The following is a 26,443-nucleotide window of genomic DNA, read 5'->3' on the forward strand; positions in this document are numbered from 1 at the left end:
GAGTGGACGCAGGTCGAGGACCTCCCGGAGGCACCGATCCAGAAGCCCGGCTCAGGTGGGTCATCCAGCGAGTCGAGCTCGGACGACGACGACCGACAAAGTTCCAGGCGCGCTCGGACGTCGAAACGCAAGCCCAAGTCGAGAAGGTCGCCGAGCCGCTCGGGGACGTCCGAATGGACCCGGGGCTCCGAAAGGTCCTGTTGATCCGCGATGTCGGGCGCCTCTTAGGTGGCCTTTAACACCATGAGGTCGACCCAAGCGGTGCTGGCCCGAATGGAGTCCACCCAGGCCGTCCAGGGCGAGAGTCTCCGGCAAGCCGTCCAGTCCCTCCAAGCGGAGGCCGCTCTGCGCGCGACACGCCTCCCAGGCGGAGTACGCGCAGGAGTCGCACCGCGAAGTCGAGGCCACCGTTGGGAGGACCGCTCAGGACGAGGAGCTCAAGAAGGCCCTGGATGAACTACACCAGCACTTTGAGCAGCGGATCAAGTCGCTGGAAGATCAACGCCTCCAGGGTCAGACGACCATTCGGTACCACGAGAGCGTTCAGAGAATTCGCTCGCGCAACAGTCCGACGACATCGACACACATTCAATGTGCTCAATCGGCACCCGCTCCCGACCTGACTGTTGAGGTCAAGAGAGAGCGAGTGCGCTCGGCTATGCACCAAGAATCCAGTGACGTAATCAAGGGACAAGCGGGTGACAAATCAGATGGCGATCTTCGTGTAGCACAGCTTCAAGCAACTCTAACGCGTATGACTGGAACTGAGTATGTGAAGGAAGAAGCTACGCCCAGGGCTCCCAAGCCAGCGCATCCCGAGCGTCTGCTCCGAAACCTGAACCGCAGCCTGTGAGCTCGTCTAAGTCCGACGACAAGAAACCGGCCGCTCGGAAGAGTTCACACTCTTCCGAAGTGGGCCGATCCCTCGGACGACAGCTCGAGCGATGAAGACTCCGACAGCTCGGTGGACGAAGCGCATAGCAATGTTGCGACGACCACTACCCAGGGCTGCGCTACGGTCATGACCTTCAGGTCGTACGTGAGTTCCGCCGCCCTGGAAGACTTCGCCAAGGACGCGCGGCTCCCCGCCCGGAGGCGTTGGTGGGAACAATTCCTAAACCTTGCGCCCCAGGGCGGGTGAACAGACCGGACCAAGGTCTGCGAGCTCATGCTCAAGATGTCCCCGTAAGTCCGGAACTGGCGTGGTCATTTTTCCAAGCATGACCGCCAGGACTGGGCGCGGCTCTCCCGGGCGTTCAGGCGCGAATACTGCAAGTCCAAGGTGTCTGAGACCGAGCACTACTACCCTATGGCGCAGCGCAAGGACGAGAAGGCTTTGACGTTCCTGTACCGCCTGAATATTGCCGCGGAGCGCGCGGACGTGGACTTTCGGGAGTTCAGCAAGCAGCACGTGCGCCAGTTCATCCGAAGGATCAAGGGCTATCAGCTCAAGTCGACTTTGGAGGGTCACCGATTCAAGAAGGTCGCTGACCTGGAATACATTTTGAAGTGCCGTGAGGAACTGCACGCCGGCGACGACGCTCCATCCAGGAGCACCGCGACTCGGGATTTCCGGGTTGGCAATTTGCCACACGATCGGTTCAGGCCCAAGCGTCGAGATCGGGCGTACGTCGCCGATGCGGACAACTCGGATGAAGAAGATGAAGAATCGGCTGAAGACTCGCCGGAAGTGACAGCAATCCGGGAGGTGCAAGCTCCAAACCTCCCGAATGTGACGTCTGGAACCCCGGTGACGCGAGAAGGCCTCGCGTATGAAGTACATCGTGCGATGGATCGCGCTGGGTGGCCGCATGGCCGACCCGCGCCACCTCCAGGGGCGCCGCATCAACAACCGCCCAAGCCGGCTCCCGCTCAGGCGTATCCGCCCCGGGTCAACCCGGATCGGAACGAGTATTGCGAGGGATGCCACAAGTGGGGGCATCGGCCGGAGAATTGTTGGGGCCCATGACGTGTGACCGATGTCGGCGCCAAGGATACCCCGCTCGGGTGTGCCCCCACGCAGTTCGGGTGGTGCAGCTGCAAGGGAAGCCGAAACCACTGGCTAGCGCGAATCCAGGAGTGGGGGACAGCAAGTTCCCGAGCGTGGTGTATGCACGGCGAAAACGGTCGAGCCACTCGAATCGGATGTGGCGGAAGCCCCCGACCCGGAAGTGAAACACTCAGAGCGTGAAGCGGGAGTCGTGGAAGACGTTGAATTGGAGTCGATGGAAGTACATCCAGAAAGTGCCTGGCGAGATGGCCCGAGCGAACCTGTTCCGGAGTCTGATTCGAGCCTCTCGGGTGGAGGCCGTCTGGGTGATGATGAACCTGACTTGGCGGTGGTCACCCCACTCAGGCGGCTCGAGGCGGAATATGCTAGGTGGATGCGAGTGAGTGCCGAAGAGCTGAACTTGGAGCCGGCTGTCTACATTCACGAAGGAAGCGCGCTGATGGCCTAGTTGAGGGATCAGTTGGTTCTGCTACCTGAATTGCCGGATCTCAGCCCCGAGTGCGACATCGACAAGGCGGACGTGGGAGTTCCAGGCAAAAGCAGTCCCGCTCAGGAGGGCAGGCTGCGGGGCATCCTGAAATACCACCGGAAGATATTCTTAGGTGATGGCAATGCTGCCCCAGCACCTGCGCGTGGAATGGTATGTGACATGGACGTGGGTGACGCAAAGTTTGTTGCCCAACGTCTCCGATCTGTTGCCCGCACCTTACAGTCAAGGTGTATGAGCTTCTGAAGAAACGTTTGGAGACTGGACTGATCGAGCACTCCGAATCGATATGGGTTTCGCCAATTGTGATCGTCCTCAAGAAAAGGGCGTCGATATCAGGATGCGCATTGACTATTGAGTGGTGAACAGCTTCATTCAGCTGTCCAACTACCCGCTTCCCCTGATTGACGACTTGTTAATTGGCTTTGAGGGCGCTGTATGGTTTATGAGTCTCGACATGGCCAGTGGCTTCTGGGCCATCCGAATGACTGAGCAAGCCAAGCTGATCTCGGCGTTCGTGTGTCCACTCGGGCACTTTCAGTGGGTGCGGATGCCATTTGGGTTGAAGAACGCGCCGCTGATATACCAGCACGTAATCAACAACTGTTGGTGGGGATTCGTCCGACTGTCACCCGAAGAGGGGGCTCTCGTGGACCAAGACGTTCTGGACTTCCTGAAGTTGAGCCCGGATGGCCGTGGAAGCGCAGGTACCAATAGCCATTCAGGTGGACCGCACTCGGAAGGACAGCTGCCTGTCCTGACGGACCAAATGACGGTGTTCAAGCGGAACATACCTGCGCAACCCCAAATGGGACCAGTCTTAGGACGCAGCTCCTATATCGATGACATCGCTCATGGAGCTGCCACCTGGGACCAACTATGTGATGACTTGGATGCACTACTCTACCGGCTACGCTGCTGGAATATCTGAATCAGCTTGCCCAAGAGTGAGTTCGGAAAACGAACCATCCCGTACCTCTCCCACGAGATTGGTGCAGAAGGGATTCGGGCTACCCCGAAGATTGCCAAAGGGATTCAGAGCCAACCGTTCACGAAGGCCCTGAAATGGGTCCAATCTTTTCTCGGGAGTCTGAATTACTACCGCACGTTCATCGAAAATTTCCTGGTGGTCGCTGCCGTGCTGTATGAGTTGACTGATGACCAAGTTCGGGTCGGGCAAGACTTGATTCGGGCGAAGGAGGCTTTCGACATCCTGAAAAGGAAGATTGTGTCCACCCCGATGCTTCGGCATCCTGACCGGACTAAGCCATTCGTGATTATCCCGCATGCCAACCGTTGGGCAGCCTGTGCTGTCCTAGGGCTGGAGTACGATGGAGTGATCCAGCCTGTACGATTCACGGGGCGCGTCCTGAATGATGGGGAGCTCCGCTATTTCATCGCGGAAAAGGAAGTTCTAGCAGTAATTCGGGGGTGCTCCAAGTGTTTAAGATCCTGGTCGAAGGATGCTCGCTGATCTTGTATACCCGTTACTTGGTTCTGAAGTGGGTAATCAAGTCAAAGACTGCGGATGGCCGCACGGTGCCGTGGGCGTCGCGCTATCTCATTGCGATTTGAATATCCAGAAGGTACAACGTGACGAAGACGGACTGGCGGTCAGCCTGGGCACAGGCATCATCCCCAGGGAGCACCTGGATGAGATCGCCGAATCGTTGATCCCAGCCAAGGGACGCGTCTGAGCGCTGCCCTTAACGAGCGTCGAGATGCTTGAACGTGATTACTCTGGAATGGCACTCAGTTTCGATAGTGCGGCCAAGACGTCCAGCCGACGGGGCAGCTGTGGTTGTATACTATGGCATCTACCCGAATGGACCGTCCTAAATACCCGAGGTTACGTTCTGGATAGAGTCACGGTGAACGACGCAGAATATTACGGGTTGCTCAAAGGCATGACTATGGCGCTCGAACGGAATATTCAGGATCTCGTGGTGATAGGTGACTCAAGGATAGTCACCCAGCAGGTCCAAGATTTGATTAACTGTAATCAACCCAACTTGCAGCGGAGATTGGCCGAGAGCCAAGTGCTGAAGGACAAATTCAGGACGGTCAGGCTGGTGCACGTCAAGCGTGAATTTAACCATTCGGCCGACTACATGACAACTAAGACGCTTGCTCTCGGCGAAAACTGCACCATTCAGGATGACGATGAACGGAGACACCTGGAAGTGGTCTCGAAAATCCTAGAACAGTTGGTGAAGACGCCGGAGCCAGAACCCAGTGCGGAACCCGCGGGAGTGCAGGATAATTCAGGAGGCCCATCTAGTGGCGCACCTGGAAGTGACCTCGCTTCGAGCCCAGAGTCGGCGCCATTGCCACTAGCTGCTCGAGTGATGGCCGTGATGACCCGGGCTCAGGCTGCAACCCCCTCCCCCCGGATGAAACACCAGAGATGGGACCCCTGGAATATCAAACCGAGCGGTGGCGACGCATCAAGGCGCACCAAGCTCAGGACTACTACCTCATGGAGATCAAGGACTTCCTGAATGGAGAGGTGGAGCGATTCTCCCCTCGACGTTTGAGGAAGATTGCCAAGGTGGCCGATCTGTTCGCTTTGGGTGCCCGAGGCGTGTTGTACCGCCTGGCGCGCTCCACCCGCGGCTGCCCGCGCGACACGGAGGATGAGCTTAGGTTGGTCGTCCCGGAGACACTTTGGGAGGACATGCTACGCTACGTCCACGAGGATTACCAAGGTGGTCATCAGGGTATCACCCGGACTCACGAGCGCCTGCGCTCGGAGTTCTATTGGCCCGGCATATACGCAGATGTGAAACGCTTCGTAAAGGAATGCTCCGATTGCGTTAGCGGCAAGCCCCCCCCCCCCGAATCCAGGACCGTCACCTAGCAACATTGAGCCGAGACGTCCATTCGAGGTGGTGCCCATGGACTTTGTAACGCACATGCCACAGTCCGCCCGAGGGAACACTTTTCTGCCCCTGTTTCAGGATGCATTCTCCGGGTACGTCATGTGCAAGCCAATGTCCTGCACGACCGCGCAAGGTGTCGCCGAGGTGCACGAAGAACGGGTGTTTTGGAGCGTCAGCCATGACCAGGCACGACCAAGATCCCAGGTTCATGAGTGAAGTCTTCACTCAATTCAGGGAGCTTTTGGGCAGCAAGCAACATCCACCCTGGCGAACCGCCCGCAGGCGAACGGACACCAGGAGCGATCCGTGCAGACCGTCATTCGGAGTGTCAAGGCCTACATAGCGGGAGCCGACCAGTCAGATTGGGACGGCCACGCCGAAAGGCTGATTTTCGCTCTGAATACGTCGTTCGACGCGACCCGCCTGGACACCCCGTTCTACCTGGTGCACGGGTGGACGCACAAGGCACGGTGGCCGCAATGTTAGGGCCAAAACCCTCCAGTCTTCCCGAGCTGACGGCCTACGAGTGGCGGTGTTAGTTTCAACGCGACTACAGCTACGCTCGAGCCTGCGCCGAAGACTTCCAGAAGAAAGCGAAGCGTGCCCGCTCAGATGAGCAAAACCGAAAGTGGCACGAGCTTTCCGAGCGTTTCAGTCAGGTTTCGAGAGGAGTGACGACGTGTGGCTGTACATCCCGAAGGTGCAATCCGGATTGAGCAGAAAGTTGGCACACCTCTGACATGGGCTATTCAGGATTGAGGAAATCCGAGATGACTTTCGGGTGCGCCTCAAGGTCGAGAACACGGGTTACTGTGTAAATCACTGAGTGCATGTGAGCCGCCGGAAGCCGAGGGTCATCTTCCCGAAGCGTCCCACGGTTGAGCTGGAAGTGGAGGAAGCTGATGGTTTTGATGCCGCGTTGTTACCGGAGGACAGCTGGGAGCCGGGCCTCGCGAATGGTGAATTTGAGGTGGAGAAACCCCTGTATCAACGATGGGTCAATCGTACGCGCACGTCTAACGCACCCGGGTAAATTGATTTTCCTCCTCAATCTGTTTATCATCTATGAAAGGTGATCAAACCACAACCAAATTTTGGCTGATCCCGCTACACCACGCGAGTGCCACATGGGCGTGCTCGGTGGAGGCTCTAGCTGCGAGATTCACTTGGTCTCACCTTGTGTACCCGTCGGCGGGCGGGCTATGCTCTCTCGGGACTCCTAAGGTGCAGCACTTAGCGAAGATCGAATGTTTCGGCGTGACGCGGGGAAATCGGTTGGCGCAGAGCGGGAACCTTCGCTCTGCATCCGATTATGGAGTGATCGTGTGGCCTGGGGTTGATCCGGGGCTTGTAGATGCCTTTCCGTAGGTGTTTTCTTCTGTAACAGGGTTACACGTACGAGTGGCTACAGTTACTTGTGGTTCTAACCGATTGGTGTCTGTTAGAAGTTAGATACTTCCTCACGTTGGTGTAAGGTACACCAATGGCTACATTGTAGTGGGTCACCACAATGAGTGGTCTACACCTACACCCACCCAAAGGTCCTATTTGTAGAAAGCAGCATCTTTTTACCAATCACCCCCCCCCCCCAGCGTTTGGGCGGGCAGTCTTTTTTTTGTCATTCAGCTTCAGTGCCTTCTTACAGGTGTCATCGCGGAGATCATGTCGGGCAAGCGAACTCAGCCCTCCATCACGAACTTATTTCCCAAGAAACCGCGTCCTGCACCTGACTCGGGGTGCAACACAACTGCGACACATCTACCAGTACCTGTAACGGGGTTACACGTACAAGTGGCTGCAAGCCACTTGTGAATTTAACAGATAGGTTATCTGTTAAAAGTTTTAGATACTTCCTCACATTGGTGTAAGTCACACCAATGGATACATTGAAGTGGTCCACCACAATGAGTGGGCCATACATACCCAAAGATCCTATTGGTAGAAAGCAGCATCTTTCTACCAATTCGAGACATGCATATTAGCGGGCTCTGACAGCCAGCCGCTGCCAACCCTTTCATAGATGATAAACAGTTTTTAGCAGATTTTAGAGGAAGATCAATTTACAAACAATACAGTTCTCATTTTACCTAATCAAAGTCACTTGGAGTCTTATCTGATTTAAATTATATTTGTGTATTCAAATATAATTAACAAGTAATTACTAAGTACTTACGCTACCTCATACACGTTGCGCAACGTGTAAGCTAAAGTAGTGAGTGAAGTTAGACCCACTACACCTGGTAGCACTTTGTAGTCCGTCCAACGACCGACTGATTGACGTTCGTACGAGGTGTACGAACGCGGAGCCGAGAACCACATGAGCACGGAGGTGCCCGTGAAGAGCTCCAATACGCCTGCAACGCATGTTGCACGCGCAGACTGCCCCCACCTGTCTGACCCAGAGTGGGAAGCCCTCCAACGACTGTCAACAGTCATTGGAGAAGCGGCGATAGCTACGATGCTGCGTACGCTATCGCCGACGGAGCAACATGGTGTTGCTCTGGGGTTCATCATGAAGGAGCAGCGTGATGCTGCTTCCTCAGTGACGGCGTCGTCAGGGACGACACCGCGTGCTCAACCATTAAAGTTGAGCGTAAGCAATTACGTGGGGAGAGAGGGCGAGCCTCTCCTCCGATGGCTAGTCGAGCTCGACACAGCCATAGCGGCTCGACGCATCGTCGACCCGCTGTCGAAGGTCGCGTTCGCCATGTCCTGCCTTGGTGGACGCGCAAGGAGTTGGGCGTATGGACGCCGACTCTCCGATCCTACGTGCTTCAGCACGTACGCAGTATTCAAAGAGGAGCTCAAACAAGCGTTTGAGCCCCCGCAAAACGAGTTCCGGTCGAGGGCGGAGTTCCTCGACCTTCAGCAGGGTAAGCATGACGTTCATGCTTACGCGCAGCGCGCACGATATTTGGTATCAAATATCGTGACTAACCCGATTGACGAGGCGACCAAGGTCGTCACGTTCATGAAGGGGCTTAGAGATGGGCCTGTGAAGACCTATCTCTTCCGAGAGTACCCGAGTACCCTCGAAGCTGCAATTACTCTTGCCATGCAAGAAGCGTTTAGCCTGCGGCAGGCTAAACTGCATGTGAACGTGCCGAGGTCGCAACCGCGCCCGGTAGCGAGGACGGGAGGTCCGGAACCAATGGACCTCTCGAACGCAACGACTACTGGTTACCAGCAGCAGGGAGGTAACGTGCGATGCTTCCGTTGCGGAAGGATCGGTCACTTTGCACGGGAGTGTACAGCTCCCATGCCCCCTGGAGGTGGCCGTCGTGGCGATGCTAGGCATCGCCGCGGACCAACAAAAAACGCGAACATCCAGTAGGCGCGGGGCGCCCTACTGGTAATGCAGTCGCGCGTGCTGACATCGGGCACGCGACGCTGAGGACTGCAGCCCCCAGTGAGACCAGCTCTCACTGCAAGAAACAAGATGACAGGTCAAACCTAGTCATCTTGAAGGTTTACTCGAAGAGAGCAAGTGACTCTCTTCGAGCATTGGTAGATTCAGGTGCGTCGAACAACTTTGTTCGACTACGGAGCTGCCGAGTCTTGACTTCGAGGAGGTAGATACACCTCGAAGTCTTCTGGAGGTACGACTGGCAACAGGTGCCATCGTGAAGACTGAGAAGCGCGTCGTGAACGTGCGCTTCTCGGACAAACAACGAGTGTTTGTCGAATACTTTATCGTCCTGGACCTGGACGATAAGTTCGACGTGGTAATGGGCATGCCGTGACTTGCACGGCATGATCCGGTGATAGACTGGAAGAAGCGCACACTCGTGCGCTTCGGCCGCGGCAGCGGAACAGAGAGCGATGGCCCTGTTACCGCAGCGCACGCACCAACAGGTGTGCGCGGCTCACCAGTCGAGACAGCGCTTAACGCTGCTGTCCCGGAGTGCCCAAGGAGTGCGCGAGGGCGCGCACAAGTGAAACCCACGTCGGCAATGCTGCCGACGTCGGAAGAAAAAGATGTGTTGGTTCCGGGAACCAACACCCACGTTCAAGCGTGTAAAGGACAGTCCCTGACCCGAAGAGGTCAGGTCGACAACGACGCGTCGGCTCCGGGAGCCGACGCACCCTCGGTCATGAGGGGCTCCGCCAATGAATGGCGTCGAGGTGACGAAGGCGTGTCAACTCCGGGAGTTGACGCTGCAAACAGTGCGGACGGTTGCAAACGTACCGCACTGACGCAATTTGCATGCTGTCGTGCAGCCGGGCTGCACGACGAAGCGCCATGCGATCAAGCCGGGCTTGATATCGCGCGCCCGCAGACAGGGTCCGCCGGCGAACAACTGTCCACGGCCGGTCCTGGACCAGAAGAACAACTGTGCGGAGCCGGGCTCCGCACAACAAGAAGACGGCGCAAGCGGGGAACGCTGCGCAAGTCTCGGTCCGGGACCGAGACGCCACGAGAACAGTCTGCTGGGCAGACAGAGGCGGTGACGCCGGACGTCGAGACGCTAAGCGTCTTGACGCGCACCGATACTGGATTCCAGTATCGCGAGATGGAACTCGCTAGTCCTCCGACGACGGCGTCGGAGTTGACTTCGCTTCCAGCCATGAACTGGAAGCGCTTCACGCGCGACTTGCACGATGGACGCATCGAGCAGGTCTGCGTTCTTTCGAACAGCGAAAGAACGACGAGCGAGAGCGAAGAGCTAAGACAGCTCTTCATGGGAAATACCACTGAGAGTGAAGACACTCTCAGTGCGAAGACGAAGCGAGAGCGCTTCGAGGAACAAGGTTGGGACTCGCTGAAGTCGAGTCCCTATTACGAATTGTTGATGGAGTACAAAGACGTACTCCCGGAAGAGATTCCTGCGGAGCTTCCGCAGGATAAGGGCATTCAGCACGAGATTGATCTCGTGCCGGGCACGAAGTACTGTGTCACGCGGCAGTGGCCACTGCCGCGAAAGCAAGTGAAAGCGATCGACGACTTCTTTGAAAGGCGATCGACGACTTCTTTGAAAGTCGTCGCAAAGCAGGACAAGTACGGGAATCAAAGTCCCCGCACAGTGCTCCGACGTTCTGTGTCAAAAGCCACAGGGCGGATGGCGCATCGGTCATGCCTACAACAAGCTGAACGATGCGACGGTACCGGCGCAGACGCCGATACCGCGAAAAGATGTTATCATCGATTCGATGGCCGGGAGCACCGTTTACAGTGCTCTCGACTTGCGAGACGGATTTTACCAAATCCTAATGCGTGAGAGCGATATCCCTCTCACGGCAGTGAGCACGCCAAGCGGCATGGCTGGTAATGCCGCAGGGGCTTAAGAACGCCCCTGCGACCTTCAACAGGTGCGTGACGCACTTGTTGCGCTCGGTGCTCGACTTCGCACCGAGCTACTTCGACGATGTGTTCATCCACAGCCGGGCTGTGGACGGGAAGACCGACGTAGAGATGCACAGGGTGAATCTCCGGAAGCTACTTGAGCTTATCCGAAAGCATAAGCTCTACGCGAACCTGAAGAAGTGCATCTTCGGGGCGAGCGAGATACCCGTCCTCGGGTGTCTCGTAGGGAAGAATGGCGTCCGCCCTGACCCCGAAAAGGTCAGAGTGATAAATGAATGGCCAACGCCTTCAAGTGTCAAGGAACTGAGGCAGTTCCTTGGCTTGGCCACGTACTTGTGCAAGTACGTGGAGGATTATGCGGGCAAGATCCGCCCGCTGTCACAGCTTTTTAAGAAAGAAGCTGTGTGGAATTGGACACCCGTTTGCCAAAAGGCATTCGATGCAGTCAAGCGGGGCTTGACTGAGGCGCCGATCTTGGTAGTGGCTAACCAAGATCGTCCATTCCACGTCGTATGTAACGCATCCAACTTCGCGATCGGATGCGCGTTGATGCAGCACGATCACGAGGGCCGTGATCGTGTCGTCTACTACCAATCGCGTCAGCTGAAGCCAGCTGAGCGCAACTATCCGGTGCATGACAAGGAACGCCTTGCCATGAAATACGCACTCGCAAAGTTCCGAGTGTATTTGCTTGGAAGTAGACCGTTTGTGGTCTACACCGACCATGCATCACTTCGCACTGCAGTGAAGTCGCCACACATTTCACAAAGAATGGCGAGATGGCTCTCATTCTTTGCGGAGTACAACTTCCGGGTCGAATACAAACCCGGAAGATTGAATGTAGTGGCCGACGCGTTATCACATCGGCCAGACTGCGCAGAAGCTGCTGACGTCAATACAATTGACGTCACGCGATCAAGCAAACCCACATCGTCTCTGCTAGACGATGTGAAGGCCGCGTTCGCGCATGACGCGGACGCGAAACTCTTGCTGGCCTATGGCACAGCACCTTCTGACAGGGCTCGTCAGAAGTTGCCCAAACACCTTCGTGCGCGTGCACACCGATATCAGGTGCACGACGGACTACTGCTTTACAATGCAGTCGACGACAACGCGGATCGCGTTGTCGTGCCGAATGACCATGACCTGCGACTCAGGATCATGTACGAATATCATGATGCCCCGACTGCGGGACATCTCGGACGTGAGAAGACATACGTCCTTCTCACGCGCGACTTCTGCTGGCACCACCAGTATAAGTGGGTGAGCAAGTACGTCCGTGCTTGCGAGGTGTGCCAACGCGTAAAGCCTGCGCCATTCGCGCAGGCTCCGTTACAATCACTACCGACTTCGCCGGAGTGTTGGAAGTCCATGTCTTTGGACTTCATCTTTGGTCTTCCCCCGGACAGCGGAGGGAATACCGGTGTTGTGGTCTTCGTCGACCGCCTCAGCAAGATGGTACATCTTGCTGCGGTGCCGGCAGAAGTGACCGCGAAGCAGACGGCCCGTCTGTTCGTCGACATGGTGTTCAAACACCATGGCATGCCGTCCGACATCGTGTCGGACAGAGACCCGCGCTTCACAGCGCACCTGTGGCAAGAAGTGTTTACACTTCTTGGGAGCCAGCTTTCCATGTCGACTGCGGGTCATCCGCAGACGGACGGTCAAACCGAGCCCGTGAATCGCGTGCTCGTCGATATGTTGAAGAGTTACGCTCACTCGTTCCAATACTGGAGCGAGTGCTTATCGATGGCAGAGTTTGCCATCAACAACTCAGTGCATGCCTCGACCGGGCATACACCATTCTACGTGAATGCCATGCGGCATCCACGTCTACCGAGTTTACTTGGAGTGATGGCTCCCACTTTAAGTGGAGGGGGGTCTACGACTGCAATACAGCAGCCGCAGAAAACCGCTGACACTTGCACAGTGTCAGCTGCAACAATGAACAAACCACGTGAGTCTGCGCCCTGCGCAGACTCCCCCAACAACAAGGACAACGACCACGGGTCTGCGCAGGGCGCAGACACCGCAAAGAACCACGCAGAGGCCGGGCCTCTAGCGGAGAGCGAGCTGAATGACTTCAGCTCGGATGCAATCAGTTTCATCACCAAAAGACAAGCCGTAATTCGGTTTGTCCAAGACACAATAGCAGCTTCTGTTGATCAACAGAAGCTGAACGCAGACAATGTGGGCAGAGGCAACACAAATGAATTTAAAGTTGGTTCATTAGTTTTGTTAGCTACACAAAACCTGCCTAAACATGCAGTTTCGGATTTCGGAGCAAGCTTGCTTGCTCCGCGCTTCATCGGGCCGTTCACTGTGTTGGTACGGCACGGCAACGCATACACGCTAGACATACCGTCTAGCATGCGCCTCCATCCGACCTTTTACGTCGGACGGCTGAAGCCATACCTGCAGCACGAGCCATCTAGCTCGGTTGACCCGAAGCCTCGGCAGGAGCCGAGGCAGAAGCCGAGGCAGAAGCGGAGGACTTGGCCTCGGCGACGAGCAGCCTCTCCTCCAGCGCGCGGACGCGGTGGAGTAACCCCTTCATCTGGGTCCCCAGCTCGACCTGGATATTCGAGGCGGTCTGCGAGACCGCCGCGACTTGAGCCTTCTGGTTCGCCAGCTCCTGCTTCAGGGCGGCGAACTCATCGCCCTGCAGACGCTCCACGGCGGTCACCCAATCGTGGAGAGGCGCATACTGATCAGCCCGGGGCTGATCATACCCGGGGCGTGTTCCCACCCACCCACCCCCACCCCCACCGCCGATCCGTGACGCCCGCGGCTCAACCCGCTGGATTGTTGAGCGGATTGTTGATCATAGTATCCCGAAAACGAACCCTCAAGGGGCTCGTTTTCGTATTCGTTGGAGAGGATTTCCTCCCCATCAAGATACATGGGAGCCGCGGAACGTCTTGCTGGAGGACGTTCCGGAAATGGTGAGGGCGTACGAAGAGCAGTACGCGCTGGCCCAGCGGAAGTAACACGAGCGCTGCGATCATCGCTAGCGCCCGAACCCTCACGTGCTAAGAACTTAGCACGGAGCTCTTTGAGACTCTCGGGCACACGAAAGGACGTGTACCCGTTCAGGTCGCGGTCGCTCAAGCGGACCGCGCCTGGGAAGCACTTCGTGCACTGAAAGCCCTCGGCACAGCGTACGGCACATTTGCCTCCTCCGCAGCAACGTGGAGTTGCCCCAACTTTCCACGCTTCGAGTACGTCTCGAAGCGATCACGCGCTTGCTTAATCCGATCACGGTAAGCACTCGGCCTCTTGTTGAAGTTTTCAACAAAGGCATTCCAACTTTGACAAAGTGGCTGCCATTCGGGCACTTTGCTGCGAGAAGATGTCTTCTTGCTTTGAAACCATCGGAGCTCATGAAAGTCCGATGTAGTAATCGCGCCTTTGATGCGTTTCCGCATCAAAGTGCAGCTCGGCAGCCACAGCGTCATCTTTGATGGCGCTGCATACGTACAGCGGCATCTCATTCGGAGGTACCGAGTTCCCATACCGGTCCGCGATCTCGGACGCGGACGGCATCCATGGATCGCGCGCTGCAGGCGCAGCGCGCGGAGAGCCTTGAGCTTTGACATCACGCGCTGCAGCAGCAGCGCGCGGAGTACTGAGAGCCCCAGCGGAAGCGAGTGGGGTATCGCTCTCAGTACGCGAACGCTTCGAGCTCGAAGCGTCCGATTCGTCCCCTTCACGCGGGCGAATGTTCTTGGCGTGAGGGTCGAGCGATTCGCTCGACACTGAGTCTTTGCGCTTTGAGGGTGAGTCCTCCTCGCCCTCCATATCTTCATCGTCGTCGTCGAAGTCGACGACGTCGCCGTACTTCGCCTTCTGGCGTTCGAAGTAGTCGTCGATGGAGAGATGACTCCCCACCGACTTTGTGGACTTCTTCTGAGGCGCGCTCATCGTTGAATGAGCGCGGATTTCTTCTCCAAACGCAGAGAATTGACGAATGGTCAATTCCAAAGATTGACGTGCGGGGACCCCGCGCGTCTAACCTTAAGGGGGGGATGGTGTAACGGGGTTACACGTACAAGTGGCTGCAAGCCACTTGTGAATTTAACAGATAGGTTATCTGTTAAAAGTTTTAGATACTTCCTCACCTTGGTGTAAGCCACACCAATGGATACATTGAAGTGGGCCACCACAATGAGTGGTCCACACATACCCAAAGATCCTATTGGTAGAAAGCAGCATCTTTCTACCAATCAGGGACATGCATATTAGCGGGCTCTGACAGCCAGCCGCTGCCAACCCTTTCATAGATGATAAACAGTTTTTAGCAGATTTTAGAGGAAGATCAATTTACAAACAATACAGTTCTCATTTTACCTAATCTAAATCACTTGGAATCCTATCTTACTTAACTTATATTTGTGTATTCAAATATAATTAACCTAAGTAATTACTAAGTACTTACGCTTCCTCATACACGTTGCGCAACGTGTAAGCTAAAGTAGTGAGTCAAGTTAGACCCACTACAGTACCGACTTCGTACAAGAGCATGCTGCGCGTGAGTGGTGTACGAAACAGGGCGTGCCAGACAGAGTTGCTGACTTTACTGTAGCTGACTTTGGCAAGCGTAATCCTGCTCAGAGACGCGTAACTTGTTTTTCATAGAACAACTAGTTGGTCTTGCGAGAAGTGATCCAAATCTATATTGCCATCGGTTCCTATTAATCTCATGAAAATAAGTTTCCAGCGCATTCAATTGGAGGTGTGATGAGACCGTTTCGTGTGGCCCGGTACGCACAACATACATGGCTCGAATATTCGACAACAAGCGACGCAGCATAGTGTTTATATTGTTATCTCTCTCGAGATGCAATGATAATGGAAAGTGAGGTTACTGTGTACGCACAACCTGGAGTACGCTACAGAAACTATAAGAAAGCTACGAGCAAGGATGGTTTCCGAAAGCACGTGGGCCAAAACTGCTCCAAGCGCCGCTCTGCTGCGTTGGAATACGCTAACCGTAAAACCACCTTGCGATATGTCTCCCTGGTCATTAAAGGTCAATCAAGCAGCGAACGGCTTCAAAATCGATCGCGACTCAAGTTCATACTCGAGATCTGCCTCATGCTTGCAAAGCAAGAAATTGCATTTCATGGGAACAATGAAAATGATTGCGTGTGTTACTATTACTGTAAGAATGTAGATTGTTCTAACTCCGATTTCCTACATTGTAATACGATAATTCTGAACATAAAGGGAGCTTCCTCAGTTCATGGTACGATATGTACCAAATTTTGCACGGAGAATGACTGAGGTAGGTAATAACGCCCAATACACTTCGCCAAGTGTGCAACGTGAACTGATTCACTGTACAGCAAATATTTTACGGCAACAGGTAGTTTCTGTCGAGGATGCCAGCGGGTTTTTTATTTCGGTACTAGTGGGCGAATCAAGCTGTATGACTAAGAAATAGCACATGGCGATTGTTATTCGCTGCGTATGCGTTGTTAGTGGTACTATCAAAGAACGATTTATGAGGGCAGTGCATGTGACTGATACAAACGCCGAAGCCTTATACAACAAACCAACAGCTCAATTGGAACTATGGGGTCTGCAACTATCGAAGTGTCGTGGATAAGGCTACGATGGAGCTTCAAATATGTCTGGCGAGTTTAACAGACTTCAAAGCCGATTGCGTTCTCGTTATCCCTACGCGTACGATGTCCATTGCTTTGCGCACCGACTAAATCTCGTTATAGTGTCAGTGGCTATGAACACCATATCAGTTATAGATTGCTTCGATACGGTGCAAAGCATTCACACAGCGGTAGGGGAATCATGCAAACGCAAGATCAGCTTCTGGACGAAGCATGTGAACTAGAACGAAGCATGTGAACTAGAAAGTTTGCTAGCGCAATCAAACGTAAAACCTGGAAAGGAATTAAACCAACCGATGATGACTGAGGGCCTGAGTCAGACACGATGGAACTGCCGGATTCGTGGCTTACGAAAAGTTAAAAAGCTGTGGACGCCAATCACATCAGTTCTAGATCGCGTTACAGCCTATGCTATGAAGCCTCAAAAATGAGCAGAACGAATCTGGGGTACTCGACAAAATGTGGACATCTGATTTTATTTTCCATATTGAAGTTCTCGTTTCGATCCTTTCGAAAACCAACCTGTGTTCACAGGACTTACAAAGACAATAACGTTGACATTGTATCGGCTGTCAACATGGTTCGTCAAATACTCTGTGAACTGGTTCAAATGCGCGACTCCACCTCTCCCCAGTCTAATCCTGCGAGTTTTGATTCAATATGGGGTGCATCGGTCCAATTTTGTGAGCATATACAAGAGGAAGGAACTCCAGCCATTCCGGGAAAAAAACGGTTTCTTGGGCTAGACAGGATGTTAGCAGTCGCGGTCGTGGAAAGAAAGGTATTCCAGGGGCTGATGCGTTAGAGGTGTTCGTGTTCCGACAAAAGAAGAACACTTCAGAGACAGTGTTTACTTGACCATCGTGAATGATATTATTTCCGAGTAAGAGTCACGCTTTAGTGGAACTGCTCTTAGTCTTTTGCAGCTGAGTGGATCACTAAGCCCAAGATCTAATTTTGAGGTGTGAGATGTTGATGAAATTACTCAACGCGCAGCTAAATTCTATGCGGATGACGTTAGTGATGAGATTGACGAGTCGCGATCTGAATCTACTCGACTTTTTGAGGTAGCGGAGATTGACGTGAGATTCCAAGGATTGGAGAGTACTCATGAACTGTGTACAGTACTCGTTCAGACAGACAACAGCGAAATCTTTCCGACTTTGTACAGATCGATTTACTCAGTCTGCGTGCTTCCTGTGTCGACCGCCGTTACGGGGCGGTCTTTTTCAGCAATGAAGCTAATAAAGACGCGCCTGCGCACTACAATGGGAGACACCTGGATGTCAGACTTGATGCTGCTATTTATTGAGCGTGATCTCACGAACAAAGTCGACAAAGATACAGTGATCGATTTGATTAACGAAATCGCACCTAGACCCACTCCAATTTAATTAACTACTATCCAAATTGGAAATTTGCTCATATTTTAGGGGAAATTCCACGTTACGTCCTTAATTTTGAACTAATCCCAAAAGACCGCAGAGAGCCGTAATCACCATAGTAGAAGGCTGTGTGCACCAAACATACCTTGTGATCAAACTCGTACATATAACAAGCACACAGACCGAACGCACACCACTATATTACTTCTACAAACCCTTCGGTAAAATGGCTCGCAGCCGTCGTGAGATCAAGGAACCGTTCTAAGAACTACACACAACAGGAAGCTAACAAAGTGCTTGCCAACAGTTCATCGGCGCTTTTGACAGCGACAACGGTGAATACGTATTCACGGCAGGAGAGGGAAGTCCGCGGTTCCAGGATGCTCGCTCAGCGCCCTACTACTCCACCTCACAGATGTTATATCTCCTTTAGTGTAGACCTTTTGTAGTATGTATGCAAAATTGCTGCTATATGTACTCGTAGCAATGTGATGAACCAGCACGTCAATACAATCGCTATGGTATACATTCGAATGTACTCTAAGTTTCCCTCTGGTCTAAGCGTTCCGTGGTTGGCTGGCTACGGCGTACAATTTAATTAATTTAGTCATTTAACGCTATTTATTAGTTTGATCTCTCTCGTTACATACACATGTCGTTATCTTCAACCCGTGTGACCTTCCTGTTACACCACAGCGTAGGTAGATAGTTAACACAAGTTGATCACCTCAGCGGTTGGGAGCGCCACGGCTAGCAGGGGAGTCCACCAGTGCGAGGTCGATCAGTGTCGACCAGGCTTTATTGGCCTGCACACATGGCCAGGATAGGGATGGCTGGGAGGAAGCATTATCAGCACTAGTGGTCGGGTGGTCCCACTAGCCGCTTCCTGCTCGTAAACCCGGTTATATGAACCGGACAGCAGAGTCCTTCGCACACTGGCACATCGGAGCCCTGTCGTCCCTCGGCCGAGGAGCTCCAACTACCACAGCCCCCGTGGTCTCTCTCCACGGTCCCACCACCCTATTCGAACACTGCCCTCATCTGTACACGAGCCTGCCTCTGCTCACCTGTCTCGACCGGAACCCTGCGTCGGCGCAACTCGTGTATATTAGTCTTGACCCTCCACTAACCAGTGAAAAGTCGCAACTGAGGATCGAGCCCCGACCGCCGCTCGCTGCCCTCCTACTCCCCGTCGATCTACCTCTACTCCAACTGTACGGGCACCTTCCTAGCCTACTAGTCCTCTCCCTCGCCTGTATTTCAAAGCCTTACAGCCTCACGCTCCTGCTCTTGATCTCGCCTGCATACTCTTCGACCTTGTCCTTCGGCGTGTCACCCCACGTCTGCGATCTTCTGTCGTCGCTGTCGCTACTTCAAACTTCCACTGCTTGCTCAACACCCGTCGGTGGCTGGTGGCACTAGCCCACTGGCTCGCCCTCGTCACCACCCGTATCTTGTTGCACACTACGGCCCGACTTGGCCACTTGACCACCGTACTCGCTTCACGACAAGTCGATCACCGCCACGCGATCGTCTGGTAGTGTTCGTTCGTGGCCTTGCGCTACGCGACGAGCCAACCTACTACAGTACACACAGGACGGACGTACAGTGTTGGCAAAACTATACGAACGGCACCTTTTCCAACGTTTTGACCCATGTAACGCTCTGATCGTGCTGAAAATTGGTCAACCAGCGTATCTCGGCACGCCCTATCGACTGGTGGTCTCCATTTTAAAATTGGAGAGAGCTGTGAAAAATTACGCCATCGAGGCAGCAAAATATAAGAACGAAGGCGTAAAATACAGATATATAATGCTAGCGGGATTGCTTTAATTTTATATTGATACACCCTCGTAACTAGAGCACACGGAGTAGTTAGAGAAAGTTTGGCCGGAATTGCTTCGGAGTGAACACAATGTGCCGTGACATCTTAAACAGTAATTGGCTCAAAAATACGACCCACCTTGTTTCTCTGGGACTCTGTAGCTCAACTACGTTTCTTAATATAAAATAACGTGCTGGGACAGCTTCGGTAGTAGTCTGAGAATACTCTAGACGTCTTGATTACGGAGGGTAGACATTTGCTAATCTTGGGACGAGTGCAGCGTGCACCCTAGTGAAAGCGACTTTCGAGTCATGCTAAAATCAAGATAAACCGACTTGAACATGTTGCTGAGTTGACCTTGGACGACGTTTGGCTCGAAAACGTCACCATGGACTTGATTGCAAGTGTTTATACTGCTGTAGTACATAGATTGAGGTAGCTATGTTAGACTCAATTATCACCTTTAGACCTGAAACAAACACGGCGGTGCTTCTAAGATACCGGTGAAAGGGACGTGTAGCAACATTTTGAGCCTTCCTTATTTGGGCAACACGGGCCCGTACTGCCATTCCTACTAACCGTTAATATCCCTAATTTTCCTATTTTCTCTAACACTCTTCCAAAGTGTCTGATAGCATTTTGATTTCAAAGCAACGCCGCTAGCATTATATATCTGTATTTTACGCCTTCGTTCTTATATTTTGCTGCCTCGATGGCGTAATTTTTCACAGCTCCCTCCAATTTTAAAATGGAGACCACCTGTCGATAGGGCGTGCCGAGATACGCTGGTTGGCCAATTTTCAGCACGATCAGAGCGTTACATGGGTCAAAACGTTAGAAAAGGTGCCGTTCGTATAGTTTTTGCTAGCACTGTATTCTGGAATTAGTTCAAAGTTACGGGCGTACTTTCGAATTTCTCCTTTTTGTTATTGCACTACAATCAAACTCCCCCCCCCCCCAGATTTTTAAGGCTGCGTCCGCCCCTGCTGATGACGCCTGATCACTGCTACACCTATTTGGGCCGCGATAGCAGTACTGACGTTGCTTCCTATCCCAGTATTAAATTGCCGAATGTTGACTATTTTGGTGTGTACTTCTCCAGTATTCCGTATGCTGATTATTTTTACTGGTAAACTGAGTAGCCAATCAAATTCGAGAGTTGAGAAATACAGTGCGCTGACAGTTCAGCCCAACCACAATTTTTTCACTAGCAATTTGGAGCGCACAGCCGACGGCGGCATGAACCAGAATGCAGTCGCATAAGTGGCGCCGGCCAAAAAGATGCTCGGGGCTCCTTCACGCGGAATGCGCAGTGTTACGTTGCTTGATTTCATTTTATCTGTAAGTTCTGGTGCTATGTATTGGGCCTGCAGTTGTGCTAAGGTGCGCTACTTGCGTTTTGTTTTGAAGCGAGGTTTTGGTACATTCTTCGGTCTGAAAAAAAAACTGTGTTGAATCCCAACTCTGACTCCAACCTATCCCAGCCTTCGCGAAGCCGTACTTGTCAGGAAAACGTCGTGTAAAACTTGTGGTTTCTATGCATTTCTTCGTGCACTGTGCACGAAGATTTCACCGAATGCAGTTATTTCAGGCATACAAAAAGCTAGTGGTTTCACGAGAATGCAATCATTCACTAGAATTCATCGTGCAATTTGCACGATGGGACTCGATGCGTGATCAGCTCGAAAAAAGAAAGAAAATATACATTTTTCAGCGTAAGTTTTGGGTGCTCATCTCTCTAGCTAGTGTTTTCCACGACAAGTGATCTAATCTTCGTTCTCTGCCCCTACTAGACACAGACGAAAACGGAAGACGAGATTTGATCTGCTCATACAGAAGGCCAGCAGAGTCGGTAGAGCTTTTAGCTCGGCGCAGCTCGGTGTTTGATAGTGAGCCTTCTATAACATGCATCAGTCGCTGGAGCTCAGCCAGCCGAACCTTTCCAACTCGGGTAGCCATGTCATGCTTTGACAGCATCCGTAGTGCAGGTGATCCAACACACCAATGCTGCCATATTAGCCGGAGGGTCCCGTTAGGAAGTACAAAATCTTCTGCAACTCGGTGAAAGCCACACCCCATTGCTGTAGCTCGAGAGGTGATTCCGTCGTGGAAACGACATCAACAGTCCTTCTATCCGGTTGTTCGCCAGCTAAATGGGTACAACTAAGTTGTGAACGAGCAAGAACCGCAGCAAAAGCTGATTCCAACGCCTCGATCGTCATTATTGAACCATGGACGTGCCGTTTAAGAGTATTCTCGAAGGAATTAGTCAGACCTTGTTTTAACGAATCAATTTCCGCTTTGTACTGTGCCAAGTTGACCATTATTCCCACATGTGGAGGAATTCCACTTGGAGTGATGGGATCATCGACTTGAAAATTACGACAAACAACTCGTTGGCGAAGCCACTCAAAATGCGATCGATTGCATGGTGTAAATAAAGAGGTAGTGAACAGCAGGTGATTATGGGGCAAGTGTTCGCGTAAGAACACAAAGTGATACAGAATTGAAGCAAGACCGAACTGACACACCATTCGCAAGCTTGGTGGTGCTCCAGAATAGACGGTATCCATGGCAAACTTTAAACGCTTTTCTAGCTCCAATCGATCTTCTTCAGAGTTGGTTTTTCTAGCTCCAATCGATCTTCTTCAGAGCTGGTTACTGGGCTAAAAAATGGGGGTAATGTAGCAAAGTTTGGTGAATCAAAGGGCAGACCAGACACATAGCGCCCAACAATCATATCACCAGCAGCCTCAAACCTCACATACTTGTCCTGGACCCCAGGAAGAGTCCAGCCAGCGCGAAGGCATATTGACGCAGCGGACGGACCTGATGTTGAGCAACTGCTAGCGTATGTAGAAGCTCCTTTCCTCGCCGAATGAGTGCCAAAATCCTTCACTGTCATCCCTAACTTTGATAACACATTTTGCAATACGTCTTCACTTAGCACGCGTTTCAGTAACTTGAGAAATCGACTATATTGATTTCCACCCTTGAATAATTTTCCATCGCTGGCGAAGCCCAGAACAGCAAAATAAATCCCCAAGCCCAAAATCGGACAAATCTCTGGCATCGTCGGGTTGGCGTAAATATGGCGAGGATCCCGAGGACGACTACCGTCTTGGTCATTCTTCATGTGTGCAAATTTTATGGTAACGGCATCTTCTTGCCACGAAACATGTGCATGTCGAATGGTTGCTGCATTCTTAGCGCGGCACATTAAATTCCAACAAATAAGTAAAAAAGAGTGACCAAAAACATCTTTCTTCTTGCTTGAGCGCAGCATAGCTTTGGCAATCTCTTTGTACATCGAAAATGAGAACGGCTCCTTACCCTCAGTAAGTCGCTCGTTGTTTCGCTGTGCAGTGCGGGCAACAGTGTGATGAAGTCCCTTGAAAAATCTTTTCATTTGGCGGTCAAAATCATGAGGACGTGAGTGCTCAGTCGTAGCGTACAGATACACTAAAGCCGAACGAACATTGCCAAACGTGGACTTCCCTCCTATACCGCGCTGCTCCATCGAGGTTAAATAGCGCATGCAATCCTTAGTCGTTAGCACCTGCAGGTCCATGGGGCTCTCCAAAGGTTCACGTGTGAACCATTGAGATATGCTGTCATCATTGACGGACTCCAGTGCGAGAAATTGCCTTGTAAACAGGACTTCACGGTGATCACGATCTGTATTGGCATATAACCACCCCACAAGCTGTATCAATGCACGACAATACACGTATTTGGTGGACGCTGCGGTGGTGTTGCCGAGTACTTCATCAACTCGAGCGTCCAGGGCCTCCATGATGCTGTTGTGCGACTGTTCACTAGATTTGAAGTCTCAAAATATTTTCTAAAATAGACTGCGTGCACTTTGCACGACGAAATCCATTTATCTATACATTAATACTCTTACTAAAACGACGAATTCGTGATATCTACGAGGAGACCGTGTCCGCAATAAGTTTGATAGACTTCGGGTCCATCCGTAATATCGGTGCTTCAGTAATTTAAAAAAAAATGGAGTATATTTAACAGAGTGCTGATCTGCCGTGTCGAAGATATTTGTCAGGCACGACGAAAAAGCTCTCCAACGGGTCTTTAACGATTGGTGATGTCTTCAACGTTACTCGAACGCGTAACTGGTCGATTTGACTGCGAGAGTCCTGGGGGCGATGAAAGCGCGACTATTTTCCATGTTGGGCATTTTCTGGTCAAAGATTGGGTCTTTTATTGGAACCGGGTATAAACCCACCGGGATACCCTGTAGATGGTGAAATACCCCTAACCGCGCGAATAATTGGGGGTTCTCTGGTGAGACACATATCGTGATTAAATCGATCTCCCAGCATATACACGTTCTGCCAGGGTTACGGGACACACAATTATGGGACACCAGCAACTATTCATAGTAATCAGGTTATATTTGGCAGAAATTGACTCGATCTTCTAGCAACTCCACAGTTCGCAGTTTAGCTCGTTGTGCACCGCGTCAGAGTTTACTTTCTTGTCGTTATGGTAAAGGTTATCGGGCCTAACGTTCATGTGCCCAACGAATCTCCACTGGACCAAATGGAGAGGGCTATCGCAGCTGTAGAGAGGAAGGAGATGTTAATTCGAGGAGCAGCTAAGGCGTTTGGCGTAACCCGTAGTTCTCTTCATCGCCGTGTTACCAGACAAGTTCCATTGAATGCTAAACGAGTACCGGACCCCATTCTAACAGAAGGTGAGGTCCAAGGAGTTCTGAAGGCCGTCGACGCGCGTACCAAATGAGGACTCTGCTTCACGAGATCCGAGTTGAGCATGTTTATCAGACAAATTGTTGAGGAAAGCCCGTACACACGTGAAATACCCGCAACGTTTCCGTCAGCTAGCTGGACCAATGACTTCATACATTGTAATAAATCACACTTCGGCAGACGTAAAGCTCAAAGTGTAGAGTTCTGTAGAGCACAAGCGTCCACCGTGTTGTGGCAACGCAGACGGTGTTGTTCCGCCCTTCATCATCTTTCCAGGAAAGAGCTATGACAGGAAGTGCACACAGGGCGGGTACCCCGGTTCAAAGTACGCGTCGAGCCCCAGCTCTTTCTTGGTAACATCACTCTTCGAGCAATACTTCGAGTGGTTCGTGAAGCTAATTCCTCCTGAGCGCCCTGTCCTTTTGATCATGGATGGATACAAAGCCCATTTTTCGGTCCGCACGTTGGCGTGTGCAAGGAAGAATGGCGTTATGCTGTATGCGCTTCCGGCACTCACGTCGCACTTCCTACAACCTATGGACGTCAGCGTCTTCAACCACTTTAAGCGCAATCTTGGCGATGAGATTAGAAAATACCAACGGTCAAAGAAGAATATAGTGGACGAAACCAATATCATGGGTGTTGCAGTGAAGGCCTTTCACGAGGCTTTGACCCGTGCTCACTTAGTTGATGGTTTTGAGAAGACTGGTATATATCCGCTAAGTCGCGACAAGATGGTCGCTAGTATTATAGGAGACCAGCCCACACCCACGAAAAAAGCAACGATTATTTTAAAGACGACTATCACGATTTCCGAGAGAACTACTAGAAAAATAGCTCGATCGGGAGATAACGTAGATCAAGTGCGTGTGGAATCGATGAATCACCGGGTTATGGAAGAGCGGGTGCTGTACAAGAAGCCAAAACGTGATATTAACGCTCAGATTGTTAGTGGTGCGTGTCTGATGACTAGCGATGAGAGCTTTGAACACCATGTTGCCAAGGAGAAGGAGAAGGTAGCTAAAGCACGCGAGAAGGAACTGAAAGCACAAGCTAGAGTGGCTAAATCCAAGGAGCGGTAAGAAAAGAAAGTAGCCAAGCTAGTAGCCGGCGTCCTCAAAGAGAGCGAAAAAGCCGTACTCGCTGTCGCCGCAGAAAAGAAACGTGTTGCCACTGCGGAAGCCAAGGAGGCGGAACGGATTGCCAGGGCGGAAGCTAAAGAAGCAAAGCGTATCGCCGACGTCAAAGCAAAAGAAGCGAAACGCATCGCAAAGGCACCAGCTAAAGAAGTCATGCTGGTCGCGATTGCTGAAGCAAAGAAAGCTAAACGCATTGTGCATGCCCAAGCTAAAGCATCCAAAAGGATTGCCACAGAAGTGGAAGCAGTGGCCGCCCCAATCCAAGATCTCTATACAAACTGCGAGTACAATATCACTTTCTGAAAGTGTCCCGCAATCTTGGCAGGCTGTTAGAGCACTTTTCCACTGAACGATTGCTCATTTGGAGCAGACTATTAGGCAGATCAGACTGCACCAACAAACTACATATTCCTTCTTCTTTCAGTCTTAGCTGGTTTTGTTTGTATTGCAAAGCACGAAGTCTACCTTTTCAGGCCATCTCCAAGTGTCCCATAACCCTGGTAGAGCGGATAACGTTTTTTTCAGCGTGTAGCTGTGTGTTATGCCGATTTACGTAGACTCTTCCATGCCCACATACAAGACAAAGTCAAAATACCAATGTAGGCTGTCTACAGACTGACGAACCGCAGTTAATGATCTCGACAGGTATGCTGGTGACAGATGCCGAGACGTGTCCTCGCATGCTAGCAGGTTCATATTCGCATGCTTCGAACCAGTTCGATACCATGTCTGTGCATTACCACACCGAGCATAACAGTAAGCCCCCTCATAATTCGCTCAGAACCCGCGCCTCTACGTGTTGATCTCACTCCCGATCGAACAAGTGCATGCTCGAGTTGATGCACTTGGATAAGATCGAAGGGTAGCGAGCGTAAGCGCGTTATAGTTGTCGTGGGAGTGTACAAGTGCAGGAATTCGTGAAAAGCGTGATATTCAAATAGTTGCATGGCCTCGCTTGAGCGATTGATTTGCACACGAAAAAATATAGGTTATCCCGAATTACCTAGTCTTTCGAAGGTTAATAGGTCCCTCATGCGATTTGGCATAGT

The 26,443-nt window shown here is 52.1% G+C and overlaps 1 protein-coding gene across 1 annotated transcript; it reads left to right on the forward strand.

Annotated features, from left to right (window-relative positions):
• Positions 1-1,168: 1,168 nt before the first annotated feature.
• Positions 1,169-25,337, forward strand: IUM83_03067 (uncharacterized protein; the record flags this gene model as incomplete). The annotated part of the gene is made up of 3 exons (XM_067927043.1): positions 1,169-1,185; positions 1,261-1,770; positions 25,229-25,337. The coding sequence occupies 3 exons, from the start codon at positions 1,169-1,171 to the stop codon at positions 25,335-25,337; spliced, it is 636 nt and encodes a 211-aa protein (XP_067784031.1).
• Between the last annotated feature and the right edge of the window lie 1,106 nt (positions 25,338-26,443).

This window comes from Phytophthora cinnamomi, assembly GCF_018691715.1.
Source record: "Phytophthora cinnamomi strain GKB4 chromosome Unknown Contig92, whole genome shotgun sequence".
In the NCBI taxonomy this organism is placed as follows: Eukaryota; Oomycota; class Peronosporomycetes; order Peronosporales; family Peronosporaceae; genus Phytophthora; species Phytophthora cinnamomi.